We start from the raw sequence: 13,555 nt of genomic DNA on the forward strand, positions 1-13,555 counted from the left end.
AACAACCTGAAGTTGCGCCTTTACGTTCCAGGAATAAGAAAAACGACGACCAGTACTTGGCCTTGAAGCAAGCAGCTCTCGATTGCTTGCACTCTTTCTACTCTGACCGAATCCACATATATACGGATGGCTCTTCCACTGAGATCAGCTCCACCGGCGCAGTGGTTATACCATCACGATCAATGAGCATCACATACAAGACTTCTCACGTGACATCATCGACCGCTTCGGAGCTTGTTGCCCTCCGAGGTGCCATTGCTTATATTAACAACCAACCGGCGTATCGGTGGGTAATATTATGTGATTCAAAGGCGGCCCTACAATGTCTTTTGTCAGCTCTCCGTCGCGGGTCCTGCGAACAATCGTCTCGGAGATACGAGAAATCACCACCATACGATCGCAAAAGGACACGACGTCGTGTTTCAGTGGCTTCCGAGTCATTGCGGTATCACCGGCAACGACATCGCCGACGAAGCTGCTAGGAAAGCACACGAAGGAGCAAATATTGTTTCTGTACCTTTATCGAGGACTGACGCAGCCCAACACCTAAGCAAGCTAGCGCAAACTATGACATTGGAGAAGTGGCATACAACTGAATTCGCCCAACATTGGTTGCATTTCTCGACCCATCTATGCAGCTGCGGCTGTGCCTGGATTTGCGCGAAATGAGGAAACAATGCTGTGCCGCTTACGCTTGGGTGTTGCATTCACCAATGCTTACACGTGTTTAATTGGAATGGCTGATAGCGCCGAGTGTAATGCCTGCGGTGTTGATGAGACTATAGAACACCTACTATGCTACTGTCCATCTTTTCAAAACGAAAGACATGACCTCTGCAACGTTCTCAATAGGCTAGATAAAAGACCGTTCACTTTGAGCAAGATCTTGGGACCATGGCCTCGAATATCACAGCTGCAAAAGGCCACAAAAGCACTGCTGCGATTTTTAAAAACTACAGGACTGAGTGACCGTTTATGACCCGGACTGATTGATCATCAGTGATAGAACAGAGATCTGTTGCTACGTCGGCGATATCAACAGTGGACTTTCTATTCTTCTCCTAATCTCTCTCTCCCCTTTTTTCCTTCCCCCAGTGTAGGGTAGCCAACCGGGTTCAGTCCTGGTTAACCTCCCTGCCTTTCATTAAATCATTTTCTCTCTTTCTACTATGAAACTCCTTTCTAGCCAACTTCGGTATTTTGTAACACAGGAGGCGAACGCGTCACGAGGTCATTAGACGCTTTATTCCTGTGATCACTACAGGTACACTACACGCGAACGCAGCCATTAGAAATTCGCGCATCACTCTTGCATACTTTTGAATATTTTCCCCAAGCAACACCGTCACACCCAGCCTTCGCAGCCTCAGGAAATTTTGCTATGTCCATGACGTCACGAGAATGTTGATAATGGCAGGTCCGTAATTTCGAGACGACTTTAGTATCACATTACAATATAAGTATTTGCGAAACTCCATACTTCTTAAATACGATCTGCTTACATGCAAGAAGCGTACGTACGGCATGATTTCTACAACTTAAGAACATATATAAATAGCCCTTTTATTACGAGTCGTGACAGCATAGGAACTATAAACGACAGACGTTAACCTAGAGTCTGGTGCTGTAGTTTTAAAGTGGCGTTGCCCAACCATGTTTTACGTTTACATCATCTTCTCGCTTACGAAAGTGTTATTGGGAAGAAGGACACTATGGATGACTTGGAGCATTTATGTATCAAGTCACCTTGATTCGCATGAAAAATATAAGTCCCTGCTGCTTTGAAAATCGCATTTCAATTCGATGCTCACCGTTTCCTGATGTCAAGTGTGCTCCGGGACACGTCCACGTGACGTTTACCAGAAGCGTGCCGTTTTCCCCTTGCCTCAGGAAGGTGACACGGAGGTCTAAGACGCCCAGGGGCGGTAAATCTTTCTCGTAGATGTTTGCGGCAACTTGAAAGCTTCCTCCAATGGCCGTCCTTTCGAAAGGTTCCAACTTCTCTCTAACGGACATCTTCACCGTAGTAGGCGATTCGTCACTCGAGTCAAACAGGTCGAAGTCGTCAATCAAATATTCTGACGACGACTGATCGCCGATTCCTGTAGGTATTGCCGCGCAGAAGAAAAAAAAAATTCCAAAAGGACGCAAGTACTTTGATTTCACACTACTCGTTCCTTGAAATTAACAATAAAGATGGAAAAAGCAGCTTTTTGCTCTGCCTATCGCTTTGCATAAACAAAAAGCATCTTGCTGAGCGCGCGCTTTATGATTGAACAGAAACCGGCCCGTAATTTTACAGCAGGCGGCTCCTCATACGTGAGCTTTCGATAAGACCTTTCTTTTATGACTTATTCGTAAGCATTACAGACGCTTAAACTTATTCGTCGGCTTTTCAGACTTCAATAGATATGATTTACAAATTATGCCAGCTGTCTGTGGTGCTGATTGAAAATTGTTATGTTAATTGGTAGCTTTTCTTTCCCAATATGTATCGCTGTTGAAGACATGCAAGGAACATCGTGCTTTCTTTTTCCCTAACAAATTAAACAGTTTGTTTAATGTGGCTGGTATAAAAAAGTACTAATCCTACGCCAATCTTATCATTACTTCATCCCTAGCCCTCCTCCTTTTGGCAAAAACAAAAGCGCTGTAATCTACTCAGTTCTACTTGCAGAAGAATGTTTGATAACGTCTCACCGAAATCTGTTTATTTCTTGATGAACAAGTTTTGCACTGTATGACAAAAAAGAAACTATTGGTCAAACGTAACTAGGAACTTCGGCCTAGTAGAATCAGATATGCATGTTTTCCCGGTATTGGACCGAAACTCCACTTGGCGTCAATTTTCTCCGATTAAGAAGCAATATTCTAGACTTCCGAGAGAACACAGATTATTTTGAAAGAACAACCTAACATTTTGGCATAACTAAACATTCTGCTCGAGAATCTGTCGACGCATTTTGAGCACCTTGCTGAGTGAAAAGGCGATGGTCGATACAAGAAGGCGACACTCCAGCGCTAGTGTGTGTACCCATTCTTGTGTCGTCCGTCGTACTTTCGCGCTGTAAGAGGTTTACCCAAACCAACAAGCTAGCACTATTAAGGCATCAATTTAGTGCCGCATAATGAAAGTATAAACCAAAACCTTACCGTAGTCTGCGTGCAGCACGGTATTGCTGGGGCTGCCGAATGGGCCAAGCACGGGATCAGCGAGTATTGCCGTGTTTTTATTCTGAACACGAGCCATGACGGCATACCTTCCTGGTCCCGTGTACGCAGTGAAGTAGCCGCTGTACGTTCCATCGTTCGCAGTGATATCAGGGTCTGACAAGAGAGGCACAAAGGCTCGTAAGAGCGTAGAAAAAGAGTCTGGCGACAGAGTCAGCAGTAATCATATCAGCGAGAGTCCTGCTGCACGCCCGCGTCTTGCTAAAATACTTCCAGCTCATTCAGGGGCGCTATTCTGGAAACAAATTCCACCATGTTGGCGGTTGAAGCCAATCAGAGAGGCCGTGGCAGCCGTGAGAGCCAATCAGAGCTTACAAGATGGCGATTTTGACAATTAACGTTGCGGAACTCGAGTGTTCAGAATAGCAACCCGGGTTCTCGCTTTAAGAAATGATAGCAGAAAGTTCAATAACTGTAGCTGAAAGCACGCTGAATTGGTCACTGACATTGTAAACATGTTAAAAAAGATATCAAAAAATCACACGACGGTTACGAGTGCGTAACGCGAATGTTTAAACGTTAGCTGTGGTGCGGGCTAGGCGTTTTACTCCCGATCTCGGGATCGCCGAATCGCTTGGGGGTCTCAAGATCCTGTTTCACGCTAACAATTCCGTGTAAAGGTTGTTTTATAGCGTTCTGGTTGAAACTACTACGCTCCTCTCCAATGTTGGAGTGCACGCCAGTTTTTTAAGCATACACTGGAGCCGCCGACTGCGCCGAGTGAGCCACTACCACCGGCGCTCCGGTAAATACCATCTAGTGTTTACGGGAGCGCCTTAAACACATCTGGTAAACACATCTTGTGTTTACACCGCAGCAAAGGCCCGCGCCGCCACGGACTCACAAAGCGAAAGGCGAGGCGTGACCGCACCGCGCCAAAACTTCCACGATAACTGAGGCGCAACCGGTGAGTTCAGCACTCCTGATGCATATAGGGCAACTACACCTGATGTTGTTGCTGGAAACCGAGCTTTCCGTCACGTGACAGAATTTTCCTGTTTCACTGATGGAAGCGCACGCGGCATCGCGTGTGCTTTCACTAACGGAAGTACCTTCTGGCGCGCTGACAAAGTCTAAGCTGCGGACGGCAACAGACGAAGCAAAGCTGAGGAACGAGCTAACAAAAGTGAGCGCTTTAAAACGAGGCACAAGACGAATTGAGCACTGTACACAAGGTGTCTATTGCCCCCGCCTTTCTTATCGTTGTTGACATGTTTCAGAGTAACAGGAGAAAATTGGTGTTTCACGGACTATCGGTGCAGCAAGACCTGATTCAGCAGCCCTTTATGTGGTGGGGTGTTGAGTCAATTTGAGTCAGTCGGCAGCGGTTAATCGGGATATGAAGCTGAAAGGTTGGCAAATTGCTTGCTGGTACTGCATTTCACTTCAATCCGGGCTATCGCATTATGAGTGATGAAATTTACACGAAAAGAGACTTATTGATTGGTCAAGAAAGGTACTGACAAGAAATAAACAGCGTTTGAAGTCAAACTTAAGCAAAAAAAAAAAGAAAGAAATAAATTAGCATTACAGTGCGATAGTGTGTAGTCTGATAATGTTGCCACCAAACGCTAACAGTTTTATAGAACCTGCAATGTGATAACGATATTGTCGCGAGACAGAGAGGGGTCTGGCACTGTCGTCGAAGTGGCCAGATACACGCGAGAGCCTTGCATCCGTCGTGGTTGCTTGTGGTTATTGTAACCTTCTATATACACCGTGCAGCAGATGTTCACACACTTAGATAAACACACACACGACAGAACAACAAATGAATTAGTGACAATGGCACTTACATTCTTATCCTAGTAATGATGAGCAACGCGAGAACAAGGTGAGAGCAGAAGTCAACGTTTCGACAAGTGAACTTGTCTTCTTCAAGGCGGTATCCTAGTAATGAGTTATATAACCTACGTAACACCGTAACTACATATTAAAGAATTCCGTCTTTTGCGCGAATGCAAGCCTTCACACAGTTCGGGAAGGTATCGATGGCGGCACGGATGTAGCGATCATCTAACTGATTCCAGGCCTTCTCCCAAGGCGTCACGAATAGATGCCAAACTCCTGTGGGAAGTAGAGCAGACTTTGTTCTTGAGCACAGGCCACACTGAATAGTCGAGTGGGTTTAAATATGGGCTGTTTGGAGACCATTCTGCAGCAAAGTTAAAGTCCAGGAAGTTATTTGCGCACCACTGTTCCACCACCTTCGCCTTGTGACCAGGTGCCGAATCCTGTTTACGTCCACAAACGATTCCCAAAGTGAGATTCGGCCCACGGTAGAACCTCTTTCTTGAGGACATCTTCCGGGTAATTATTGCTGTTCATCATCACTCCTTGCAAGATGAAAACCATTGGCATCTTTCCATCAGAGATGATGCAAAGATGCCACATTTTTCATGTTTTATTTGCTTCTTCGGGAGCTCCCGCCAATATTCGATCGTTTTGGTGGTTTACAAACCGTCCAATTGTGAAGAGGGACTCATCAGGGAAGAGGATGTTGCGGTGGCGGGCCGCGCTACCAAATTGTCAGAGGAGATCCTTGCATCGTTCCCTCTTGTCCCTTTCATGTGTTGAGTGAGTCCATGTGCCTTTTGAATTTTGTGAGGTAACGTTTCCAATTTCTCCTTGACGATTCTTCTGATGTAACGGTCACAAATGTCCTCACCTTTAGCCATTTTTTTTTCTTATTGATATTTGACAATCTAGACTGCTTTTTCCGCGAATGCTCTTCACAACCTGTGGAGCTATTGCTGACTTGGGACTCACGAAACGCTTCATATAGTCCATCGGCTTGGCCATGCCTGGCCATGCCTTTTCAGGCAGTCGTGCACAATTCTTGTTGGAATATGAAACCATCGGGAAATTTCGGCAGGACAAAGTTCTTTGTTTTCTAGCTTCTTCATTGCGGCTCGGAAATATCAAGTTCTTGCCATACCATGAGCAAAAATTCAGAAAAAATTGAAAAGAGAATGCGCATGTAAAATCATGAAAATGAAAACGGCCGAAAAGCAGGCGACAGTTTTTTTTTTTCTTTTTTTTTTGTGCAGATGGTTTTCGAACAGTGCGGGAACTTTGTGCCGCTTGCTGTAATTGTAATTTAATAATATACTCTATCCCCATAATATCATTTTTTTCGGAGGAGCAAGGCAAGCCTTTCCTGAGTGCGCCCTCCAGCAACCAAGAATGTCATCTTCGAAGCGGTCGCCATGTTGATTGCCCCGCAATGACCAACGAAGCGACGACGGCACAGAAACCACAGGCTCCTATGATTCTTTAGCACCCACGAGACCCGGGAGCCTTTCCTGGCACGGATGACTTGAATATCGTAAACTCGATCGCCATGCACAAGCGTGTCAGTGCACCACAACAGTCGGGACCCCCCATTGGCGTTAGTCAACCAGATGTTTTACCTGGAAGGAACGGCACGCGTGTGGTACCAGACGCGCACAAACAGGATTTGACCAGTTGTGATACTGGCAAAACAAAGCTTCGCGAGTTGTTTGACAGTACCAGCCCCTTCATTGCCTCGCGGTAATATCTACACAATCGAGCTATTTGAAAAATAACAAGCATCGTTCGTGACTGCGAACTTACAAAGAAATACAAGAACGAATAGCTTCTGTCAATTTCTTAAGCTGCGAAGAATCGCCGGCACACTAAAGCCTCCGTTTTGTGTAAACCATGCGCTTTGTTTGAAACCAAAGGTGGCCAGACAGCCATAACCAAAGGGCAGTACGAGGGCTCGCCGTATCGCTTTGTCTCAAGGCCAACTCCGACTTCGCTCTTAAAATATCAAGGAAGAGAACTTTCAGTTCCGCAGACAGATGATGACTGCATCCAGAATAATAATAATGAACAACTTGCTACGCACAGCAGCCATCATCACGGAGTCGTGTCGTGGATAGGCGTGGCAGGTTCGGGCCCAAGACTTCAGCAACGGTGTCAGCGTACAGGACAACCTTGTCACCCTTGTTGACGTGAGCGTAAATCACAAGGTCCGGGACGTGCACCAACGGCGTGGTCACTTCGCAAACGACACGAATCGGTGCCTCGCTCGCATTTCTCGCTTGCGATTTTACTTCGATGTAGAGACCCATCACGCTTGAGCTAGGGCTCTTCATGAGAAGCGTCCACGTCCCAGTCTGTGCAAGCAAATCATATACCATCTGGTTAAAAGGGTGGGGAGTGAAAGAGTGTTTTCAGAGGCGAAAATGATTAGACAGGGCGTGAATAAATACAGTCAGTTGTCAGACGCATAGCTATCAGAGCCGCGCGCCAAGACCCGTATAGCATGCTAAATACTGGTACACCAAATTCTTCAAAGGAACGCACATGCAAGGACTGCACGAAATGCACTACACACATATCTTATAGGCATCGTGTAATTGGTCCATGTCATGGCGTGCGGCAAACTGCGTTATTACGGCCAGGACGCGTGCTATGGGCCATGTGCCTTAACAGGTAACTACAGCAAGACACACATATCGACAGCATTAACAATCCTGGAACGCAAAACGGACACTCCGAATCCCAGCGACACCACCTCGAAAGTGCGACCGAGATACGTCCCGCGGTTACTTGCGAAGTACAGAATCCTACTGACTGGAGCCTTTGTCTTGCTGGAGCAGCAAATGCAGAAGTTTCCGTGACAAAACGACAGAAACAAACAAACAAATATTACACAACGAAACAAAGAAATATTAAACACGCAATATACAGACATTCTATATAAGTGACTAACAATAGAGCATTCAATATGACATTGATTACATCTCTAAAACAAAAATATTAGAAGCCACTGTTATAACAAAGAACAGTTAAAGAATTTGAGGCCCAATCACACTTCAGCATTCCCCAAACACTTCGCACGACGAAAAATTTCTTATTAGGCACTTAAATCTGGCCAATTGATTTACAATTTCCGGCGTGACCCAACACGTAAGGGTACATATTGCATGAAAGCACAATCTCATATTCAATAGTTTGTGTGCCATATCGTGTTCTAGGTTGCTTTAATACTATAGAATTGCGACGAGGGCTGTATCTGTGTATTTCTGTTCAGGTGGCAATTTCAAGATATCTCGAAATTACAGGAGACCTTATTAAATATGCCCATGCGGATCTTGGTTTTTTAAGTGTTACTGATATTGAGAACGTTGTGGTGAATTATTACAGAACCTAATGCTTTTTTTTCCAAATAATTATGTAATGAATGAATGAAATTATGGGGTTTTACGTGCCAAAACCACGATCTGATTATGAGGCACGCCGTAGTGGGGGACTCCGGAAATTTGGACCACCTGGGGTTCTTTAACGTGCACCTAAATCTAAGTACACGGGTGTTTTCGCATTTCGCCCCCATCGAAATGCGGCCGCCGTGGCCGGGATTCGATCCCGCGACCTCGTGCTCAGCAGCCCAACACCATAGCCACTGAGCAACCACGGCGGGTAAATAATTATGTAACCGAACGTTACCATTGCAAAGCAGCCAGCTTTTCTTTATCTCTTGTACTACTGTTTTCTCACGTGAATGTGCAGGTGAAAATTACAGTGTTTTGAAGTGCCTGACATGATTTCGGATCACGAACGCTGGGACCAAATCGAAAGCTATATATCATACGGTTGCCCCGCCATTTATGTTCCCGCTATAAAGCTCCGTGTATGGTACACCACGTGGCATAACTATCAGACACTGCAGTGGAAGTTACGACCACAGTGCTAACCAACCCGAATAGCGACCGCACCAGTGCTCGTGTCCCTCGCGTGAGACTCTGGTAGGCCAGGAGAGAGCAGCCTTAAGTGCCATAGAGCATGCAATGCGATGAGAAACACGAGAACTGCGCTCACCTTGTTCTCATGTTGCTCATCGTCTTAAATTTCCATCTCCCGCATTCCCTGAGCATGCAGTGTGTGGGTACTTTCATGCACTTTATTCCAACTCAGGGTCCTGTCAGTGATTAGTGTTCGCGTTCGACAGCTCTACACCACGTCGCAAATACTTGTTTTAACGACCAATAGCATGACAGAGGGCCGGTAAGACATGCCCAGTCTCAGCTAAAACTGATCGGGCGCGAACCACGAGGTCATGAACGTCTTGCTTCTTTCATACTGCGCAGTTCTGACGCTGATAATCTCCAGCAAATTATAAATATATAGCAATATCATATTGTCGGGCGCAGTTCGAGTACTGATGAAACGTTGTGAAGTACGTACGAAACCCCGAAAGCAGGACGAGTCCTCAAGCTGCCATGAAAGATGCCAATCTAAAGCCCCCCCTCTCTTCCACATACTTCTGCAATATGACAGAAGCGCCACTTCTCCCTCTAATGGAAAAATGCAAGAAAGTATAAATACTGGTAACTCGCATTTTTACCTCTGCGAAGTCCGGAATAGTGATGGTCGTAGTGAGCCCGGCTCTGTCGTTGCTGCATGCGTCACACTTAAATCCATTGGGACATGAGAGCCACGCATCAATAAAGGCACTGTCGCGTTCCACGCGCCAAATGTGCACTGTCGTACTTCTGCCAATACTGGCGTCTATTACGAAACTGATGTTTGCCTGGCCAGTAAAATTTATTTCTTCTCTCGTTATCTGCAAGTGAGAAAAAAATAAAGAAGAACATGCGTCACATAGTTTTGTTTTGATTGTGCACTCTGGGGATGGCAGAGACGATTTTCGTCAAAGGATGTTGACTGCTTTGGTTTGCGCCGGATGAGAAGCGAGTCCTCGTGTGGAAGTTAAACGTAAAGATGACGCCTGAGACTCAGGTGCCATTATTCAATTATGTTTTAACTTTTCATAATAATAACTAGACATAATTAACCGTAAAGAAGAAAACACGAACAAGAAGTCATCATATACAATTCGCAAATAAAGTGAACAGCTATAAACCTGCAGTGTCTGCGAACATTGCTGTTTTTTTTTTAAAGCGATGCACTTTAGGGGCCCGGGCTGTCATCGGCGTCCCTCGCGTGTGATCTGTCGTGATCACGCACAAAAGCAAGTACTCAAAACAGGGTAAAAACAAGTGCAGAATTGATCAAAACTGGTTCAAAATAAACTAACACGATTCAGCATAACTTAAAAGACAGGAATAATCAAGCAATAAGCACATTAATTAACAGAAATTAGATAAAATCGCTTTGGCTCCATGTGCGTGGTGGTTTGGCTCCATGTGCGTGGCGGTTTCCCACCAGTTGTGCCTTAGCACAGGTGTCAGAACGGATGATGGATTACTAAGCACAAGTTAAACACAGGATGAAACAAGAGAAACACAAGGAAAACGCAAGGGAAACACCGGCGCATCACTGCTTCGCACTTCCCCAGCTTTCACGGTAGTGCAGCTGCCTTAGCGCTGGATTTGAACTACACAAGCGCAGGATGCACAACTTTTTTAAAAAATTTTTTCCAGCTTTCACTTCGCCTCGCACAATTTAGGAGTGCTTACTAGCGCTCCTAAATACGTAGCTCAAGCTCACGTCACTTACATAACAAATGACAATGCCTAGGTTGCCAACTAAACATATTCACCAATTAGAGTTCCAGTCATTCACTCTAGGACGCGTGTTGAAATTAAGAAACTGAAGTCCGACAGCAGGAAACTCGTGTATGCTTCGCAGAAATCGCAACACTTTAGCACAACTTTCGAGATATCATTCCTAAAATATGCTAGAAAACACACTGAGTCATGAGTTAACACATTTCCATAAGCCTCGTCTTCGTCTGGAAGTTGGGGGAGGACATTAATTTTGCTAACATGTACTGTCGGGCTAGTTGGGTCAGATTCACGCTTAACATGAGCTGCGCAGCTAGACCAAGACAAAGAATGAAGACGCTGCACATTTTAATCGCAGTATTAACTGAAACGCCTATTAATTCATTAACAAAGTTTGGGGACCGACATCACGAGAATGGTGCTAGTTCTAGGATTTCTGCGAAGCAGCCATGACTTCTCTACTGTTCGTCCTAACTTCGCTATTTCAACATTTGTCCTGAAGGGAGCAAATGAAAAGGCAATTAGCGAATCTTTTATAACTATGTGGACGTTGCAATGTCCGCCTCTTTAAGTAATTCAACTGAACCGAATGGCGCTGTTTTTCAGATGCAATTTTTACGGAATGCGTTCGAACTAAACAAACCAATAAACAAACAAGCGGTATAGACTTGGCGCGACTGTTAACATGCACGCATAGCCACGTTCACACATTTTAAAGGAAATCAAAATCACATAAGCAGCTTTCCACCATAAAAAAGCAATCAATGACTTCCACCTAATTCACTAGCTGCACAGTTTCAAGCAAGTGTCTTTCAAAATGACCCTGGCGAACGTACCACGACACGGGCATGTTCATTCAGCTGAACGTTGGTAGCCACCGAGAAAGCCTCCTCAATGCTGGGGATGGTGCGACCTCGAAGGTCTTGGAACGCGTATGCTTTGCCCCCTGTAGCAAGGGCCAGCTCTTCAAGTTGATTGTCCGCCGTAGGTCCCAACGCTATGGTGGTTACCTGCACCTTGGCTGCCAATAGCCTAGGCTTGACATCGGCGATAGACAGGCCCGTGTTGTGTTCACCGTCGCTCATGAGGATGAACACGTCGCCTCGTTTACAGTTATTGATTCCTTTACCTAGCTGCTGCAAAGCAAAACATAGCAAGAGGGTATGCATTAGCAGCGACATCCTATAAATGCCTACAAACTTATTTGACTATAATCTGCAGTTCCTGAATAGCAAGTGAGAAATAAAAAACAGTATTTGCATTAATAAAGCTAGCATATACACATATATACCTGAAAACTTAATATTTATTGTCAAAAGTAAGTATTTGGTTTACTAGGTCAAGGAAATGAGGCAACATATAGTATGTCAACAACGCAATAATTTCTCGTGAGGTGCAAACTAAGAAATCATGCTTTTCTACTATAGACCCAGAAGCAACGTCGGGTTACAGAATAGGGTTGCTTTTTTCTTCAAATTATTCCTTCAAACTTATTAAAGCTTTGGTAGGCTGATTATAAATTGAAGTTAAGTAGAATTTAATGAAGGTTCCTCCTAAAATAACTTCCAGCGTCAACTCATCGAACACTGTTATATAACTAGCGTTATCACGAATCATCGGTGAAAATTAATAGCTTACCTTTAGGGCAAGGTCAAGACCGCAGCTTATGCAAGTATCATGAAGGTGCGTCAATTTATCAACAGCTTCGATGAAATCTTGACGCGTGAATTTGTTTACGCGGTTGAGCTGGCTGGACAGATGAGCAACACTTTCAAACGTGATTATCGCCAACTGCACAGTGTCGTCAGGTATGTCCCGTATGTACCTTTTCGCCGCTTCTTTCAGGAAGTCCAGGCGCTTTTTGGCCTAGAATATCAAGACAGTTCATTTCAATAGTATCCCTGCCACACATAAATGAGACGCGAAAGTTTATGTCTACATTTTCATGCAAAACCAACACAAGGACCACTTCATCATGGGCTACAGGATCATTATGCCAAGAGGTTCTGTTGCTCTACAAAAAGATAATGACAGCAATACCTTTAAGGGTATTGATGCACTCATCATCTCAATTGAAGCGAGCCAAAAAAAAAAAGCGGAATCAAGCCTGAACAATGTTTGCAGTTTATTAGTTCTTTATTCCTCACTCAGAATGCATACTTACTGCTTAAAACGTCTGCGAAACCAATTTATCTGTCGTCCATCAATAATAACATTGTTACGAGGCTTATTGGTAACGATATCTGGCAACGACACTACAAATTGGAACGACGAGGCCGCGTGGCGCACACTACCAAATGGAGACCACCGACCAGCACCGCTCGCAAAGCGTTAGGAGCGTGCTTGCCTTCTTCAAAACTGTCCGGCAGAAACAGAGTCATCCTCTCTGCTTAAGAGGTAGAAGACGACAGGGAGTTATAGTAGGGCTAGACGCTGCTCCCGGACTGGAAGAGGGGATCAATGATATAATTCACCGAAAACGGTCGCTCCAAAACGTGCAAACGCCTGTCGTATTGCAGAACAAGTTTCGAGGAAAGCCCAGGGGTTCGGCAAAGGTTCAAACAGCCGGACGAGAGACACGGGAGCGTAGCTGGGATCTGGAAATGACGCACCGCTGCTTTCCTTTTGGCGCGGTTGCTCTTGCTAAGGGAAGCTGCGCATGAACTGTTCGGCTTGTCGGGCAGGTTCGGAGACTGGTGGGCACTCAGAAGCATCAGGACGTTATAGAATCGGTGCGCCGGTGGTATGCGAAGACTCGCGTCCATAAAGCGGAAGGGAGGTGAAAATTCAGCAGTAGCAATCTTGTACGGAGGTGTTGTTTGCAA

At 45.2% G+C, this 13,555-nt stretch overlaps 1 protein-coding gene across 1 annotated transcript in view; it reads right to left on the reverse strand.

Moving 5' to 3' along the window:
* LOC125940852 (calcium-activated chloride channel regulator 1-like) overlaps window positions 1-13,555 on the reverse strand; it is a 41,062-nt gene that overhangs the window by 16,295 nt on the left and 11,212 nt on the right. Inside the window, exons 7-10 of the mRNA XM_049657461.1 lie at window positions 12,369-12,596; window positions 11,567-11,866; window positions 9,608-9,826; window positions 7,106-7,376 (exon numbers count right to left, since the gene is read on the reverse strand). Coding sequence (XP_049513418.1) covers window positions 7,106-7,376; window positions 9,608-9,826; window positions 11,567-11,866; window positions 12,369-12,596 — 1,018 coding nt within the window. The remainder of the gene's footprint in view (window positions 1-7,105; window positions 7,377-9,607; window positions 9,827-11,566; window positions 11,867-12,368; window positions 12,597-13,555) is intronic.

This window comes from Dermacentor silvarum, chromosome 10 (assembly GCF_013339745.2).
Source record: "Dermacentor silvarum isolate Dsil-2018 chromosome 10, BIME_Dsil_1.4, whole genome shotgun sequence".
Taxonomy (NCBI): Eukaryota; Metazoa; Arthropoda; class Arachnida; order Ixodida; family Ixodidae; genus Dermacentor; species Dermacentor silvarum.